An 18,960-nucleotide genomic window follows, 5' to 3' on the forward strand; every position below is an offset into this window, starting at 1 on the left:
TAATGTTCGAAGAGATTAACTTGACAGAAACCAATACATTCACTTATTTATTAATATAAACTTCAACCTAGTACAACTTTTTTTTTCATTTTTATAATCACAATCATACATAATTTTCAAATTAAAACTACAAGCATCCAAATGGAAACAAAAATAAATTAAGATTAAAAAAAAAAGAAAAAAAGTAAAGAGCATGTAATAAGCACACACACATATATAATATATCCATCATCTATCTGCTCATCCCTTTCTCCACCACTGGAGCCATAGCCAATCCTCTATTCCTCTCCACGTTAGCATGCCAACCTACATATATCCCCACAAAATGAATTAAACATGAAAGCAATCAATGAAATTACGTGAAATTTCATTTTTATAAGCAATCAAAAGCTTTAGAGTAATTTATATAAATATTATAAAATATATCTATTTTTGCAGCATAAATAGTGCTATGTGCAATTATAAGTTTCCACAGCAAAAATATATACAAAATTGTTGCTGTTTTTTTACAACACTGCTATTTGCAGCAACATACAACAATTTAATAAATATTTTTGTAAAATGGGAATTTGCTACAAGTCGTGGCATTATACAAAATTTTTGTTGCTAATCATCAAATGTTTTTGTAGAAATTCATAAGCTAACTAACTACTCAAATATTTAAAGTTGAAGAAAGTATCAATATTATAGGATATGCAGTTGATAATTAGGAGGGTTTAATTAATTTACATACCGATGGTCATGTCGAATCCGCGGCTCTTGAGTTCACGATATTCTTGAGTCAAGGCACAAGACTCGCAGCAAAAATGAAGCATGCAATAACCACATCCTCCTCCCTTCAACATGTATTGCTTCCTCAGTTTGGAGCGGTAAAAGCAAGAATACAAGCATGAACAACCGGTGATCAGCAATATTAATGTGTATAATGCCCCACTTGCTCCACATGCTGCACCAACCAACAGTTGTTTCATATTAGAAAAAAACCTCTTTAATTATGCAAACTTAATATCATAAGAAACCCAAATTATAGATCATCTTACAGGTTGATCCCTTGTAAACAATCTCAGCAATCTGGCCAAAAGTGATGCATGGGCACCAAAAAGCTATGCAACCTGAATTTTAAAATTTTATATAATGGTTAGATGATGATCAGAGCATAATAACAATAAATTTCACTAATTTTTAACATGGTTGTACTCAATGAGATTTACTTTATCATCATTTTAATCTACGACATTATTCCAAATAATTGAATTAACTAATAATTTCGAGGGGGAAAAAATGTTTACAAGTTTTCATGTCGGAGAAGCAATCACAGAATCCGACAGACCAAGGAACTTCATCTTGAGGTTGCCCTAATGAGGTCTTCTCATCATAAACATAAGCATTTGGGTTTGATGAGTACTGCATGATTGGAGGAATTTCGCTATAGATGTAGACTACGTTGTGTTGAAAAGCTAAATCAGAAAAAAGTATTAAAGGAAGGAAAAGGCTTCTTTCTGTGGAATTTTGGTTAAGAGCTGTCGTAACAGTTTTGAGATCGTAAGACGTAAAAGAGTTTTAAAATCGAAATGAATTAGGGGAGTCGTTACCAATCTTTGTTAGGGTGTGATTGGACACCTAAAAGTTTATCTTTTTAATAAAATTATAAAAACGAATTTTAAGGTTTATCAAAAAATAAATTTTGATATGCGAAAAAAAAAACCAAGTTGGGTCTGAGAATCGGTTACGTGTGGGGAAGGATTAGCACCCTTACAATACCCATAAATTGGTACCATTTAATTATGCATTATTTTCGGTGTTGGATAAAAATGATTTTAATTTGAAATTTAACACTAATTCCCTTCATTTGAAAAAATATTTTTGTTAGAATTTTTATTTAGAAATATTGAAAAAATCTTTAAGTTAAAGAATTATCTTAAAATTCTCTAACATCTAGATAAAATTTAAAATAACTCTTTTCGCTCAAGATTTAACACGATAATCCTTAAAATGAAATAATAATCTTTATAAAAGATAATTGTTAGTGACTCTCCAACATCTAGGTAGAGTACTAAGAATTATTTCCTTCGAAATGTTATTTTTATTTTATTTTATAATATCACAAATTTTTTTTTAAATGTATTATTCTTTTTTTATTATAAAATATTTTATCATCAAATAGTAAATAAAAATTAAAGAGAGAATAATACAGATAATTATTCATGATAATACGCTAACGTATGTATGCTAATGAATGTCATATAAAATGAAATGCAATTTAAAAGTTGGATTATTAAGTATAATGAGATCACCTCGACTCTCCAACATCTAGGCAGAGCTTAGGTGTGACTGTTTATATTTAAGATCTCAATTTACCATTATTCTTTTTACTTATTAATCTTATTATTAATGTGAGTTAAGAACTCGTGTGAACAACTTAATGAAATAGAGTTTTCTAAATACCTCATCATTTAGGCAGCATTTGGGAATAAACCATTTCATGTGAGATTTTCTCACATATTCTTAAAGTTTTGAAATAGATTTAGGGTAAAAGTTTAGGGTTTAAGTCTAGGGTTTGGGGTTTAATTAAAACGTGAACATCTCTAAAAATCTTCATAATCTAGGTGGATTTTCGGAGTAAATTCAATTTTTTTATAATTTTTGAAAACTAATTAAAAATTTCTTATATATTTATTTTTATGAAAATTTATTAATAATAATTCTCCAACATCTAGGCGAAATTATTTCTTTAGAAAATTTTTTTTTTATTCCCTCCAACATCTAGGCAGGAAAAATAATAATAATTATTCTATTATTATTATTACTATTTTAGCATTTTTAATGTATATTTTTAATTATTATCTATTATTTTTATTTTTATTATTATTAAAATAATTAAAAAACTTATCATGCATAAATATAACAAATATACTTAAAATAACAAAAATAATAATATATAAAAAATTCAAAAAAAAAAATTTTTTTACCTGAACCGGACCGGTCAACGGTCCGATCAATGATAGTTTGGTTAGATCGAAAAAGGTTCAGTTCAGTGCGTGATTTGGTTGAGCCGATTGAGGAACGGTTTGGACCGGTTCAATCAGTTCACTGACGGTTCGTTTGAACTTGCTGGAGGTTGGCTGAGGTGGGTCGACAGGTCGGTTTACGTGGATCTCGGGTCGACTTCGACCTACCTTGGATCCTCCTACGCTTGAAACGGCATCGTTTTGGCCCTATGCTCAAAACAACGTCGTTTTGCTTTTAATGTTTTCTATAAAAGTCAGGTTTTTTTTAGCTCATTTCACCATTTTCACACAAAAAAAAATTTCAGAGCTTTGGGTTTTCTCTGCCCCCCGCCGAAATCTGATCGTCGGATTGTCGTGCCGGTCGAAGCCTGGGCCACCGCCGGTGGTGGTCGCTGGTGACCGAAAATTCTGAAATCCTCTTGAAAGCTCCTTTCGACGCGATCTTTTCAGATCCGATCTCCTCTTTATCTAAAATGACCCCGATCTACGTAGATCGAGGTTTAAAGTTTTTTGTTCTTTTTTTTTTTTAAACTCAAACTAATAACCTTTCTTTTTTGTTGCAGGTATTTCCTGGGCGTTGGGTTCCTCCCCGACTCGACGACGACTGTGGTTTTTGCTTTTTGATTTTTTTTGTGTTGATTTTCGTAGATCTGTTTGTTTTTCTATTTAGGTATTTTGGAGGTTGTTTGGATTTTTTTTTTCGTCTGAGAGGTTGTTGGTAGGGGTGCCTTTTTTTTGGTATTCTGGTGAAGGGGTATTCGAAAGTTCTAGCTAGATCTAAAAAGAGGGAGATTGAGTGTTTTATAAGGTTAGAAACGATGGTAGCGTGTGCTAATGGAGTGAAGGGACTGCACGAGGGGGTGGTATGATGGCTGGGGTAGTGGCAGGGCGTGGGTGGCCAGTGGTGCCGTGCACGACACCCGCTGGCACCAACCCTTTCCAGTTTGTTTCTTTTTCTGTTTGGATTTTCTGCTTGTTTTTTTTTCTCTTTTTTCTTTTTTTTCTTTCTTTTTTTCCTCTTTTTTATTTTTAAATTAATTAATTTTTTTTAATTATAATTAAACCAATATTATTTTTTTAAAAAAAAATTATTATTATTAAAAAATATAAACCTGGATAAAATTTGATGTCTACAGCTACCCTCTTTGCACATTAGTGAAAATCAGTAATAAGGCAAAGATAAAGACAACGATTTTGTCCAGAAGCAAATCATGAATTTTTCAAAAGTTTTTCTTCCCTTTTTTTTTTAAACTACAAGTTAAATGAAAAAAAAAATGAACGGGATGACACCGCAAGTCGAGATATAAATAAAAATAACCGGGACAACACTGCGAGTTGAGAAGTAAAAAATCGATCGGGATAACACTGTGAATTGAGAAATAAAGAATCAATTGAGACAATACCACGAATCGAAATCATGCTCGAAGGTCTTACAAAAATCATGCCCGAAGGTTTTACAAAATCGACTGAGACAACACCGTAAGTCGAGAATAATGAATCGATCGAGATAACACCGCGAATCGAAATTATGTCCGAAGGTCTTATAGAATCAACTTGGACAACACCGCAAGTCGAGAATAATGAATCAATCGGGATAACACCGCGAATCAAAATTATGCCCGGAGGTCTTAGAAATCATGTCTAAAAGTCTTACAGAATCGACTGGGATAACACCACAAGTCAAAATTAAAAAATCGATCGAGATAACACCACGAATCAAAATCATGCCCGGAGGTCTTACAGAATCGACTAGAACAACATCGCAAGTCGAGAATAATAAATCGATCGGGATAACACCGCAAATCAAAATTATGCTCGAAGGTCTTACAAAATCGACTGGGATAACACCGCAAGTCGAGAATAATAAATCGATCAAGATAACACCGCGAATCAAAATTATACCTGAAGATCTTAGAAATCAAGATCTTTAAATGCTCCTCTCAATCAGAGGCAATAAAACTTTAAAAATTAAAATTTTTTTTTACCCAATCAGAGTTAATGAATGCAATCAATGATACAAATGTCTATCTTAATCAAATGATGCTAATGCAAATGTTGGTAAAAATACAAATCTCAATGCAAATGCAAAAATCCGAATGCTTGATGCAACTATATTTGACAACGACAATATTCTTTTCATGTAAATGCTCCTACAAATACCTTTTCTTAGGATACAGATGCCATGGTGGTGCAAATGTGAATTTTCTTATGGTGCGAATGCAAATATCTTGTGCAAGTGCAAATGCAAGTGATGCAAATGCAAATGTCTTTCTTGTGGTACAGATGTAAGTGATGCAAATGCAAATATCCCTTTCATGATGCACAGATGAGTAATGCAAATTTGAGTATCCTTTTTTTTTTTGTAGGTCAAATGTCTTTCTCATGATACAAGTAATGCAAATGCAAGATCTTTCAAAAAGTTTTGCACCGAGAATTTTTTTATTCTAGATAAAATCTTGAAACTCTAAAACTTCTTTTGGGGCCAAATAAACTAGGCTTAAATTTTATTGAAGGCCAGCTAAATTGGGTTTAAAACCTCATTTGAGGCTAGATAAACTGGGTTTAAAACTTCATTGATGGCCAGATAAATTAGGCTAATACTTCATTTGAGGCTAGATAAACTGGACTTAAATTTTATTGAAGGTCAGATAAACTGGGCTTAAAACTTCATTTGAGGCTAGATAAACTGGGCTTAAATTTTATTGAAGGTCAAATAAACTGAGCTTAACTGGGCTTAGAACTTCATTGATGGCTAGATAAACTGGGCTTAAAACTTCATTTGAGGCTAGATAAACTGAGCTTAAATTTTATTGAATGCCAGATAAACTGAACTTAAATTTTATTGAAGGCTAGCTAAACTAGGCTTAAAACCTCATTTGAGGTCAGATAAACTAGGCTTAAAACTTCATTGATGGCCAGACAAACTGGGCTTAAAACTTTTTTTTTTTAAATTTGGCGATCCCTATCAAAAATGAAAAAGGTGAAGATTTTCTTTCCAAATAGATGTAATAATTCTGTAGATGGCGATGTTTAGTCAAAAGGTTTCAACCCTTGAAGGGAGTGAAAAAAGCATGCAAGCTCACAAATAAAACATAAGCTTTTCTAAAAGCATGAATGCGTTGAAAATAAAACATATTCAATATTTTTTTTAGTCTCTAAATGCGACATTTTGATGTATGTCAAGATCAGTTGTAAGGGCTTGAGATTTTAAAGAGTTATTTAAGAATAATCAACCAATTTCAGACTTCTATAGCTTTGATATTTCAGATCTTTCAAAAAGGTTTGGCTTTACTTTTGTTTAGCACCCATCATACTTAGCATCAGGAGTGACCTTTCAGAATTGGCCCTAGATTACCCTTTTGAGGGTTTTTACCCTAGAGCCACTTTTATTTTTATTTTTCTCTCTTTTTTTTTTACACACCATGCACTTGAGAATTCAAATCTAATCCAAAAGAGGAAAAATTTTTTTTTCGAAAAGGTTTGATGGTTCAAACAGAAAATTAAGTAATAAAAAAAAAACTCAAAAGATTCATGTTCATTTTTTCAAGAGAAACTCTTCAAGTTTAAGCTTTCATACTTGATCCAATATGAACTTTTCAAAGGTTGTAATGTAGGTTAAGGTTCATGGTTGCCAAAGAAAGTGATAAAAAGGCCCAAAACAAGTATTTAAGGGTATTTGAAACTAAGGATCATTTTTCATTGTAAGGATACACTCTCAGGTATATTCTATTTTATGCTTTCCACCCATTCATTTTTTCTTTTTTCCTTCTTTTATTCTTCCTTTCCTTTCATTTTTTTTTTTTTGCATCCTTTTACTGAGTGGATTCAAAACTTTTATGAACTTTTATATTGGATTTTTACCCCTATCACATGAGATTCTATTCTCATTCTTAACCTTTAAACGTATTTTTTTTACCCCCAATGTGAAAGGTGATCCTTAGTTAGGGTTTATTTTGAAAGAATTCAATCAGACTCAAAAGGGTAACAAGAGATAAATTTTTATTTTTGTGAAGAGATAACGAAAGATGACCATTTTTCATTTCAAGCATAAACACTTAAATTGAAGACTACTCTTTAGGAAAATGAACTTGGAAAAAAGTTTTTTATCTCAAAAAATTTTTTAGTTTTTTTTTAATTTTTTTTTATCTTTTTTTTTAAAAACTTTGACTTTATCAAGACCTTTTTTAGATTTGCTGAAAATTTTTTAAGTACATGATGTCATAACCAATTTTTTTCTTTTTTTTATGCCCCCATAGTTCACATCTAGATTCATTTTGCCAGTAACACGTTTCATGAAAGATGCCACATTTTAGCAAATCACCCATAATGAAAGTAATTATAAGAGAAAGGTTATATGAAATGGATAAGAAAAGGATTATGTGGGGTAAACATGTTTAAGGTATCAAATGATCTAAGTTACTCCATAAAAAGAGAACAAAAGGGTTAATCATAACTCAAGTTACCTTAGAGGTAATGACGTATTTCTTTTCTGACAAATATACCTCAAGTCAAAGGATCAGGTTAATTTTAGGATAAAAAGATGAAAGGGTAATATGCTTGAGTGCATTTTACAAAACTTGGATTTGAAAATTTTAGAACTGTAGCATAATCTTGTCATATCAAATTATTGTATTTGAATTCTAAAAAAAAAAAAAAATCATATAGACTTGATTTTCTAAGAACCACACATTTTTTTAATGGTTGTTTCATTTGTTCATTGCCTTAGAAAAGAATATTGCCAATAATATCAGGTGAAAATAAGGTTCACAAATTCAAATTCAAGGCTATCAAGGGGTCATGACTGATGAAATGGGGTCAACTGAATGAGCAAATTAGCATTTAGGTATTTAAAAAATTCTTAATAGTGATCGCCAATTCATCTTAGACTCAAAACTTCATTTTTTTTTTTTGCTTCTTTTTTTAAGACATTTCTCTAGCCTCGGTACTTAACCACATGGGGTTTTATTCATATCTAACATTTTTCTTCTTTTTTTTTTTAAAAAAATCAACTATATATCGAAACTTACATGAAATAAAACACTATGACGCATAATGTTTATTCATGCAATGCAAACCTTAAGACTTGACCAAAAAGAATTTATCATTTTAATCATACTCTTGAGATGATATTCAAAGTTACATAAACAAAAGTTTCCCCCTTTGATGTTTCAACTTTAGCATCACTAACTTGTAATTTTACTACTATCAATCACCAACTAGCTCTTTAAACTTTACAGTATCTGCATTGATCAAAGCTTGAACTTTATCCTTAAAGGTAGTACAATCTTCTATGGAATGCCCCTTAACTCCATCATGAAATTCATATTTAGCATTATGATCATAGCACTTCGAGTACAGAGGCTTTCTAGGTCTTGCAGGAACAACAAAGATCATATGATTCTCTATCTGTAAAGTAAAGAGCTCAACATAAGGTATTGAAAGTGAATGATACACTTTGGCTTTCTTTCTCTTATGACTCTGTGAATGGCTTAAGTTGATCATTGGTTCTATTCGTGGTGAAAGAATTTGAGCACACAGATGAAGTGGTTGAGAAAAATCATCGATCAAAAATATTGGTTGAGGATAATATGGTAGCCATTATGAATAGTCATCCGTTGGATCTTCCTGCATCATGGTGAGATTTCTCTCATTTTACCCTTTAACAATTATTTTTTGGGCTTATTTTGTAAAAATATCTCTTTTTTTCATCATCAGTATCTATAATTCTTTCCCTTCTTATCCCATCCTCAATTCTACCTACAGCAAATAATAAATTTGTAAACTCTAATGAAGTATTACTGATTAACTTATCATAATAAAGAGAAGGAAGGTTATCCCCAAATAGAAAATTTAACTCCCTATTGGTAAGAGATGATTGTACTTGTGATGTCATATTTTTCCATCTAATAGCATATTCGTTATAGCTCTCATTGGGGTTTTTTCTCATATTTTGAAGAGTTAATCGGTCTAGAGCCAACTCCAACATATACTGGTATTGCTTCAAGAATGCCCGTGATAAATCCCTTCAAGTATGAATTTGACTGCTTTTCAGACTATAATTGCAATTAGCTGCTGCATCAGTCAAACTTTCTTGAAAGACATGAATAAGCAGCTTTTCATCACCAGCATACCCAACCATTTTATGATAGTTTTGAGCCAAATGTATTTTACGACATTCAGTTTCGTTATACTTTTCAAAATCTGGGGCTTTGAATCTTGATAGAATAACGAGATCAGACACTAGACTAAGTTCATTGGCGTCAACATTCTTGTACACATCATGGCCTTTAATTACCTTCAATCCCTCTTTCAACAGATCAAATTTATCTTTCATTATCGTATCTCTTGATGGATTTGACACATTATTTAATTTTTTTGATTCTTTAGGATCATCCCTATTAGGCATAGCAGTGGAGTTGTTAATAGTGCACTTGAAATTGACATTTATCTAAATTGATGGCATCTTGGCAGAAAGGCCAATATAAGATTGATGATTTGCTGGAGGTGCCTGTAGGATATGAGGATCTTGAATATATGTGAACTCAGATAGATACAATGGTGTCTCAATAGCTGTTTCCTCCCTTGCCCTGTGTGTTTCAACAATTCTTTTTTCTTTTGTCAACTTTGTTAACATCTATTTTAATTCTGTCAATTATCTGTTCATGTTTTGTTGCATTCCTATAACTGTTTCACTATCTCTCCTTAGACCTTTTCTACTCTGTCCATTGAACTGGCATATTCATTTTTCATGATTCTGGTATTGACTCGAGTGCTATCCTTGAACTTTTTATTAATTATCAGAAGTCAAAAATGCATGGCATGAATTCTATTAAAAAAAATTACTTCAAAGGTTCGACGAAAGTATATTTACAATTATCATTCCTTGTCTTTAGCTGACATGAAAGCAATGAATTCAAGCAAATGATGCATGATATGTAAGTCAAATTTTGTTACTTTGGTGAGGGGAAACTTGAATTCCATCATATATTCAAAATGGGTCATCTAGATATATACCTTTGTCTCTAAAGTTTGGTGAAAATATACTTGCAACCATCATTCTTTTTTACATTTTTTTAGGCACGCTAATAAAATAAACAGATGCATCAATTCATAGAAAATCTAGGTTAAAAGAAGTTTCCATTCATTTCTAAAAGCATCCAGTTTACACATCATGAACCATTCTAGGACTAGGACCAAAAAGTGCTAAGCCTACTCTTATTCCCATTCGTTTCACCTAAAAAATCTAAAAATAGTTGACTATGATTACTGAGAAGGATAACTCTTTGCTTAAAAAACTTTTTATTCATCATCATGACCAACCCTTCTGTTACCTTCAGCACTGCCTACCATCTTGGCATGGATCAAAGAAGGGTTCTCATGAATAACTAACTTTATCTTGGCATCAAAACTCATATATCCAACTTTCATCAGTCCTTGCACCATATGTTTCAAAGCTGTGTAATTTTCTAAAAAATGGCCAATGATGCCAAAATGATATTCACATCGAGCATTGGGGTCATACCATTCGGAAAAAGGTGGTTTGTGAGGTTCAGCAAGGATAAGGGTAATGAGATAGTTTTCTAAAAGTAATAGATATAACTCTGTGTAGGACATGGGTATTGGATCAACAGAGATTTTTTCTTTGGTGTTGCCAGAGTTTTTCTATCTTATGATTGGTTTGCTTTGCTGAAAAGATGATAGCTTAGTTAGTCTTGAGGTGAATTGAGAAACTTTGGGTCGAAGATTAGGTTCAAAAGATAGTGATGGGATAGTATGCTGAATAGACAATTGTGAAATATGAGATGGTGGATATGGGTTCAGGTGTGAAATTCTTGGTGGTTGCATGAAAATTGGGGGCCTAATCCTAAGTGCTTGGAAATGAGGTTGAAAATGTTCATAAGAAGGATTTGGGTGCAAGTTTGAACTTGGGATAGTTTATGAAGGTTTTTTGAAGCCAGCTGGCTTATTCTTGGAAATCTAACTTTTAAGCTCAGTCATTTGCATGGCTAGTTCACCCATTTCTCTCTTAAGTTCGCCCAAACCTTGGTCACTGTTCAAATCACCCAATACTTTAGCATGCTCTGGCAGAGTGCTGGAACTAACAAGAGCCAATTGATCTTGACTTGACGGAAGTGACAACGGTCTTTGAGGAGCAACTAACTCAACCATACCATTATTTTTAACCATTTTTATCAATTGAGCCATTTGTCATTTTTCTCGAAGCTCAAGCCATAATTCCTCTTGATTCAACTTCAAAGCACTAATCCTTACTTCCAATTGATCTCCCATTTTCGTGACTCTGATTTCCACCAAGACAGGTATTTTATTCCAAGACTTAGATAAAAAAATTCTAGATTACTACCCTTATTGAATGAATATCATAAAAATAATGACACACGAAGTATGAATACATGAATACATGGCTAAAGAATGTCATGAAATGCATATATGCCTATGATAATGAATTTTTATATGTACAAATGACCCAAATGAAAATTTTTATCAACCATGAATGTGTATGTAAGGAATGTTATGTTGCAGGGATAGTGGGATATGAAATGCAATGTTTGTTCCATAGACCCTACCATTCATGAATTTATATGCATGAAATGCAATGACATATTTACATGAATGATGAGATGTATTCCTATGACTAATACAGCATACTTGTATGGAATGCAAGAACCTACCAAGTGCATGTTATATTTTTACATGGGATGCAATGCTTGTATTATGCCAACCTAGTGAAACTGACACTACCTTTTATGATGTATATGGGATGGGATACGTGTATTATTTTTTATGATGTATGAAATACAAAAGATGAAATAAAATAAAAAAAAAAAATTTTAAAGGAAAAAACAAAATAACTAGGACATGAAAATTGATTTTTGATTGGGCCAATAGACAAAGAATTTAAGAAAAATCTTTAATTTTTTTGAAAACCCTTTTTTTTTTGTTTTTTTGTTTTGGCTTGTTGGATAATGCTTAAAAAAATCACTTTATTCTAAAATATTTTATTAAATTGTAAAATTTGAACAATTACCAAATGAATGAACTACATGTAAAGAGAAATTTCATTTTTTTTTCAAGAAAATGCTTTTCTTTTATCACCCATTTTTGGTTATTTATATAAAAAGATTGGCAAGGCTCTACCCTAGGCTAGCTTCATATGGTTCACGATATGCTAGGTTAAGGTTTATGCGTCTAACGGTTTCCAGACTATTCCTCACATTATTGTCCATTATAGACTAGTAAGGTTCTCCAATCCTCACCTATTATAGGCTACTAACAAAAATGGTTCAATCTAAGTGGAAGTGTTTCGATAGCAAATGTGAAGGTTATCACCTCACGAGAGCGTAGCTACTTCACTTCCTCTTAAAAGGGAAAGAGCCCAAGTCTAGTGCTCATGTATGCGAGTAAATATGCAAAGTGTGTGCAAAGTAATGTATTAATCAAAATAACTTGAATAAATCATAACCAAAAACAAAATCAAAATAAAGTAATAACTAACACATAATTTATTTTATTTATTAACATGAATGTTTTCAAAAAATAAAATAAAAGGAATTAAATTAAATATCAAATAAAATTAATTAAATCCAACCATTGTCTATAGCGCATAATTAAAATTTTAGCCTGACTTTCAAACAAGTTCCCAGTGGAGTCGCCAAGCTGTCGTAATGGTTCTGAGATCGCCAGACTAAAAAGAATTTTAAAATCGAAATGAATGAGGGGAGTCGCCACCAATCTTTGTTAAGGTGTGATTGGACACCCAAAATTTTATCATTTTAATAAAATTATAAAAGCGAGTTTTAAAGTTTATCAAAAAGATAAATTTTGATCTGTAAAAAAAAAAATCAAGTTGGGTCCGAGAATCGGTTACGTGTGGGAAATGATTAGCACCCCCACAATGCCTATAAATTGGTACCATTTAATTATGTGCTATTTTCGGTGTTGGATAAAAATAGTTTCAATTTAAAATTTAACACTAATTCCTTTCATTTGGAAAAATATTTTTGTTAGAATTTTTATTTAGAAATATTGAAAAAATCTTTAAGTTAAAGAATTATCTTAAAATTCTTCAACATCTAGACAGAATTTAAAATAATTCTTTTCGCTCAAGATTTAACACGATAATCCTTAAAATGAAATAACAATCTTTATAGAAGATAATTGTTAGTGACTCTCCAACATCTAGGTAGAGTACTAAGAATTATTTCCTTCAGAATGTTATTTTTATTTTATTTTATAATATCATAAAAAAAATTTTAAATGTATTATTCTTTTTTTATTATAAAATATTTTATCATCAAATAGTAAATAAAAATTAAAGAGAGAAAATGTAGACAATTATCCATGATAATACGCTAATGTATGTATGCTAATGAATGTCATATAAAATGAAATGCAATTTAAAAGTTGGATTTTTAAGTGTAATGAGACCACCCCGACTTTTCAACATCTAGGCAGAGCTTAAGTGCGACTGTTTATATTTAAGATATCAATTTACCATTAATCTTTTTACTTATTAATCTTATTATTAATGTGAGTTAAGAACTCATGTGAATAACTTAATGAAATGGAGTTTCCTAAATACCCCATCATTTAGGCAGCATTCCGGAATAAACCATTTCATGTGATATTTTCATACGTATCTTTAAAGTTTTGAAATAGATTTAGGGTAAATGTTTAGGGTTTAAGTCTAGGGTTTGGGGTTTAATTAAAACGCGAACATATCTAAAAATCTTCATCATCTAGGCGGACTTTCAATTTTTTATAATTTTTAAAAACTAATTAAAAAATTCTTATATTTTCTTTTTATGAAAATTTATTAATAATAATTCTCCAACATCTATGCGAAATTATTTCTTTAGAAAAATATTTTTTTTATTCGTTCTAACATCTAGGCAGGAAAAATAATAATAATTATTCTATTATTATTATTATTATCTTAACCATTTTTAATATATATATATTTTTAATTATTATCTATTATTTTTATTTTTATTATTATTAAAACAATTAAAAAATTTATCATAACAAATTTAAAACTTATCATGTATAAATATAAAAAATATACTTAAAATAACAAAAATAATAAGATATAAAAAAATTCAAAAATTCAAAAATTTTTTTTTTTACCTGAATTGAACCGGTCAACGGTGGTTCGATTGGATCAAAAAAGGTTCAGTTTGACGCGCGGTTCGGTTGAGCCGATTGAGGAACGGTTCGGATCGGTTCGATCGGTTCACTGGCGGTTCGTTTGAACCGACTGAAAGTTGGCTAAAGCGGGTCGACGGGTCGGTTTACGCAAATCTCGGGTCGGGTTCGATCCACGCGCGGATCCTCTTAAGCTTGAAAAGGCCTCGTTTTGGCCCTATGCTCAAAACGACGTTGTTTTGCTTTTAATGCTTTCTATAAAAGTCAATTTTTTTCAACTCATTTCACCATTTTCACACAAAAAAAATTTTTTTTCAGAGCTCTGGGTTCTCTCTGGCCCCCGTCGAAATTCGATCGTCGAACTGTTGCACCGGCCGTCGCCTGGGCCACCGTCGATGGTGGTCGTTGGTGATCAAAAATTCTGAAATCCTCCTGAAAGGTCCTTTCGACGCGATCTTTTCAAATTCGATCTCCTATTCGTCGGAAACGACCCTGATGACGTAAATCGGGGTTCAAAATTTTTTGTTTTTTTTTTTTAAAACTCAAACTAATAACCTTTCTTTTTGTTGCAGGTATCTTCTTGGCGCTGCATTTCTCATCGATTCGGAGAGGACTATGGTTTCTGTTTTATGATTTTTTTGTGTTGATTTTCGTAGATCTATTTGTTTTTCTGTTTGGGTATTTTGGGGGTTGTTTAGGTTTTTTTTCGTCTAAAAGGTTGTTGGTAGGGGTGCATTTTTTTTGGTAATCTGGTGAGGGGGTATTCGAGAGTTTTAGCTAGATCTGAAAGGAGGGAGATCAAATGTTTTATAAGGTTAGGAACGGTGGTAGCGTGTGCTAATGGAATGAAAGGACTGGACGAAGGGGTGGTATGATGGCTGGGGTAGTGGTAGGGCGTGGGTGGCCAGTGGTGCCGTGCACGGCACCTGCTGTGCACCTGCTGGCACTAGCCCTTTCCAGTTTGTTTTTTCTTCTGTTTAGATTTTTTGTTTGTCTTTTTTCTTTTTTTTTTCTTTTCTTTATTTTTTAATTAATTATTTTTTTAATTATAATTAAATTAATAATATTATTTTTTTAAAAAAAATTATTATTATTAAAAAATATAGATCCGAATAAAATATGTTTATACGAGCTTATTTATATAGATGGAAGGAAGTCAAACAGACAAAGTTTGCTGCTTATAACTATCATAAAAAAATACTAACTATTTATTTTTTAATAAAAAATTAGATGGAAGAAAGGATAAGTATTGGATGGAAACAGCAAGTCAAGCCGCCAGATAACTAGAAGTTGCAAGAGAAATTAATAAACAATAAAGGTTTGCCACTTGTTACAATTATTATGTATTATCTTCGCTGCATATAAAGTTATAAATTTTTTTTTCATTTTTTTCTTGGTACAATTTTATTATTATTCCCATTTGTAAAACTCAGTTATTAATTCTGAACCTTATATAAATTTTTTTTTTCATGTTTTTAGGAAAGTTAATAATTTGTCTTTTTTAATTGAATAAAGTAACTTTTGCTTTTTCTGAAAAAAAAAAACTAATTAATTTAATTCTTAATTGACTTTTTAATTGAATAAAATGACCATAAACCTATCAAATTCTTCGATTATGCTCAAGAGAAATATCAATTTAGTCCTTCAACAAGAATTTAAATCGATTTGTCTAAACTACAAGGACTGGTTGAAGAATTTAAACAGTTCATAATGTATATTTATTTATGATATATACATTATAAAATTAAATCATGAAATCTATATATATGTGAACGATAATGAAACATTGTCTCAATAAAAACAAAGCGATCCTAAAGTCTTATTAAATGCATAGGTTTTATCTGTCCAATTTTCTCTAAATATATATTAATTTGTTGATTTGTAAACTATATATTAATTAGTTTTATATGGTATGATTGTAATTATTAATTACATATATGTAATCTCATTAAAAAATCCTTCATGATCTACAACCACATAGAACCTAAAATTCAACCTTTCACGTAATATATAGAGCCTACCTAATGTTAATTATTCAAAAGTAAATCTCATTTTTAATTTAGCGACTGGTGGATAGTGGGCAACCATAATATTGCTTTTTTTCTTCCTCTTGGTCTTCGCCTTAATTAAAGTAGGTAGATTTTGATATATATTCTAATTAAGAGATTAGTAGCTTAAACAGTAGAAATTATTTCTCTTACTTGGTCAAAACAAAAAAAAAATCCATTTTTTAAAAGCAAAATATTTTTTAATTAATAAGTACCAAGACGACATAGCTCAAATGAATAAACCTTCAACTAATTAGACCACTGAGTAAGGTTTTAAATTTTATTAAAAATTCATTAATATTATAAAATTAAAACAAAAAGTTTGAGGAATTTTTTTTATACATAAGAGACCAAGATCAAAAAGAAATAAAAATTTTTTTTTGTAAGTATTGAAAATTAAATCTCAAATTTTTAAAAGAAGTAGATGAATGATTTGGATATAATCTTAAATTAAAAAAATTTGAGGAACTGGATTTTTAAAAGTGTAGCACTACCCGATAAGGGAATGGCCACCAATATTAACAACATAAATTATTAAATATTAACCCCTCTTTCTCTTCACTACCCCCCACATGGTTTCCAGTTTCTACTTTTTGTTTCTAATGTTTATTTTCATTTGTTTATGCCATTCCTATTTTTTAAATCACAGATACATATATCATATATGCTAAACTGGGGGAATTATCATGTGCCTGAGCTCACCTGCACATGTAACCCCTGCAAAAGAACGTGGTGACCTTCACTAGGTAGCATCCATTTTTTTTTTCCTTTTTAACGGGAGAATAATTTTCTTGGTTTGGTAAACAAAGCAGACTGTTCAACACGCTAACTGGTGCGGAAATGGTATTAAACAAGTGATTTAGTTTGGAAACTATATCTGGGGATATATAGCATATGGTACAGATCGATTTTGACGTTTTCATGTTAACAATTGGGTTGTGATGGCTGTAGATTAATCAAGACATTAATTATAACTTAATTAAATATATAATCATATTCAAATTACAGATGATGATGACGTTGACAAAGTTTTCCAAAATTTCCAGGTTTTCAATTATTTTATACGGACGCGTTTTATGGTTCCCTGGTCTTCCACGTAATACATGGGATGAATGTAGCCGATGACAAGCGAGGACTTCGTCTTGGTCATCATAGTAGATAAAACTCGCAAAATTTTGAACCATTAATTTGTTGTGGTTTCAATATACAATTATATATAAATCCATCATCTCTCTCTTCCCTTAAGTTTTAAGCATTCAAGGCCCTTTTTTAATCAATAGGTAACTCTTAATATCACATTAGACATAGCCATGTACCCATCACCGCCTCAGTTTGGGCAACAGGCTCCAGCAGCTGGTGTCCCGATTACCTCAACAAACCAGCAACCTTTTGCTCAAAATTACACGCAGCCAGCAGGGAAGGTCCCTTGGTCGACTGGACTCTGTGACTGCGGCTCTGATGTTCCAAACTGTAAGCTTTTCCTTCCAACTAAAGCTCTGATCTTTTTTCTTTTTCTGTTTGTATACCCAAAATGGCCATATTTGAAGATTTTAAGTTGGACTAATATTTCCTCATTCGCACTGTTGAAATGTGATTAGGTTGCATCACATGTTGCTGTCCTTGCATCACCTTTGGCCAGATTGCTGAGATCCTCGACCAAGGATCAACCTGTAAGTTTTCCATTTTGTTGTCTATCAGTTGTGTCTGTCACAACAGAGTGTTACTTGTTACTTGCTACTATGACTTTCATACAAATCAATTGTTGATAACGGGCGTGGGAGTAAATGGCGAGAATAAATATAATAGTGTAGATTCTTTGTTTTTGTCCAATATTTTTTATGGTTTAATATAATTCCGGTGCCGGTGAGGTGCAGCTTGCGGTGCAAGTGGAGCTCTTTATGCTTTAATTGGTAGCTTTACCGGGTGTGCTTGCATTTACTCCTGCTCCTATCGCTCTAGAATGAGGACTCAATACATGTTGGAGGAGAGCCCCTGCGGGGATTGCTGTGTCCATTTTTGCTGCGAGGCGTGCGCCTTGTGTCAAGAATACCGCGAGCTCAAAAACCGTGGATTCGACATGTCTCTTGGTAATTAATTATGAAATTATAATTTCTGATTCAATAATTCATATATCTTTATATTCTTAAGTTGCTCTTTTGAGCAAAATTCGAATATCTCTTCTTTTAAACTAAAAAGATATGCATATAAACTAAAATTTAATAATTTTTATATGTATGTTTCTTAATTGCATGATTTTACTTTTAAACCGCAATTTAATCTTTTTTTTTTTTTTTGGAATATAGGATGGCAAGGAAACATGCAGATGCAGCAAAATCGTGGATTGCCAATGGCTCCAGTGGTGGAAAGTGGCATGAAAAGATAAAGAGTGATGATTTTGATGATCTCTTCTTGAAGATATAGCTACTTACTTTCTAGTTGTCAGGACCTAAAGGGATTTGGAAAAAAAAAAATTGTTGAATTGCATTGCGATAATGAAAATGTAATTTCACATTTGTGCGCTGTTTATTATAAAGTACATTTTGTGTTCATAATACATCTCTGGCTCTTGGTGGCTCTATATTTCAAGTAATGTTGTGGATAAATATTATTGCTAAGATTTATTGTTTTTTGAAATTAAAAGTCTCTTTTCATTCCTTCAAATTTGTGATGTCCATCATTGCAACTGAGTTTATAAAACTTGGGACTTCATCTATCCAGTACAAATCAGACTCTATCAGTAA

The 18,960-nt window shown here is 31.5% G+C and overlaps 2 protein-coding genes across 2 annotated transcripts; one reads left to right on the forward strand and one right to left on the reverse strand.

Annotated features, from left to right (window-relative positions):
• Positions 1-20: 20 nt before the first annotated feature.
• Positions 21-17,168, reverse strand: LOC111318078 (protein PLANT CADMIUM RESISTANCE 2-like). The gene is made up of 5 exons (XM_022920714.2): positions 16,922-17,168; positions 1,290-1,365; positions 1,041-1,112; positions 734-946; positions 21-306 (listed from the first exon to the last, which is right to left on the reverse strand). Exons 1-5 carry the CDS (start codon positions 16,970-16,972, stop codon positions 233-235), a joined length of 486 nt encoding a protein of 161 aa, XP_022776449.2. The 5' UTR covers positions 16,973-17,168; the 3' UTR covers positions 21-232.
• A 361-nt stretch (positions 17,169-17,529) lies between these two features.
• LOC111318076 (protein PLANT CADMIUM RESISTANCE 2-like) lies at positions 17,530-18,805 on the forward strand. Its single transcript, XM_022920712.2, has 4 exons — positions 17,530-17,689; positions 17,818-17,889; positions 18,094-18,306; positions 18,523-18,805. The coding sequence occupies exons 1-4, from the start codon at positions 17,530-17,532 to the stop codon at positions 18,600-18,602; spliced, it is 525 nt and encodes a 174-aa protein (XP_022776447.1). The 3' UTR covers positions 18,603-18,805.
• Positions 18,806-18,960: the final 155 nt, after the last annotated feature.

This window comes from Durio zibethinus, chromosome 2 (genome assembly GCF_047325235.1).
Source record: "Durio zibethinus cultivar Kanyao isolate XHJ-2024 chromosome 2, ASM4732523v1, whole genome shotgun sequence".
Lineage (NCBI taxonomy): Eukaryota > Viridiplantae > Streptophyta > Magnoliopsida > Malvales > Malvaceae > Durio > Durio zibethinus.

What these genes read in the sequence shown, in the direction of transcription:
- LOC111318078 (XM_022920714.2), bottom strand. Translation starts at nt 16,972, where the DNA reads ATGCTACCTAGTGAAGGTCACCACGTTCTTTTGCAGGGGTTACATGTG. An exon ending in TGTTTACAAGGGATCAACCT is followed by an intron (nt 947 to 1,040) that starts GTAAGATGATCT and finishes TGGTTGGTGCAG; the next exon opens with CATGTGGAGCAAGTGGGGCA. An exon ending in CGGATTCGACATGACCATCG is followed by an intron (nt 307 to 733) that starts GTATGTAAATTA and finishes GGATATATGTAG; the next exon opens with GTTGGCATGCTAACGTGGAG.
- LOC111318076 (XM_022920712.2), top strand. Translation starts at nt 17,530, where the DNA reads ATGTACCCATCACCGCCTCAGTTTGGGCAACAGGCTCCAGCAGCTGGT. An exon ending in CGGCTCTGATGTTCCAAACT is followed by an intron (nt 17,690 to 17,817) that starts GTAAGCTTTTCC and finishes AAATGTGATTAG; the next exon opens with GTTGCATCACATGTTGCTGT. An exon ending in TGGATTCGACATGTCTCTTG is followed by an intron (nt 18,307 to 18,522) that starts GTAATTAATTAT and finishes TTTGGAATATAG; the next exon opens with GATGGCAAGGAAACATGCAG.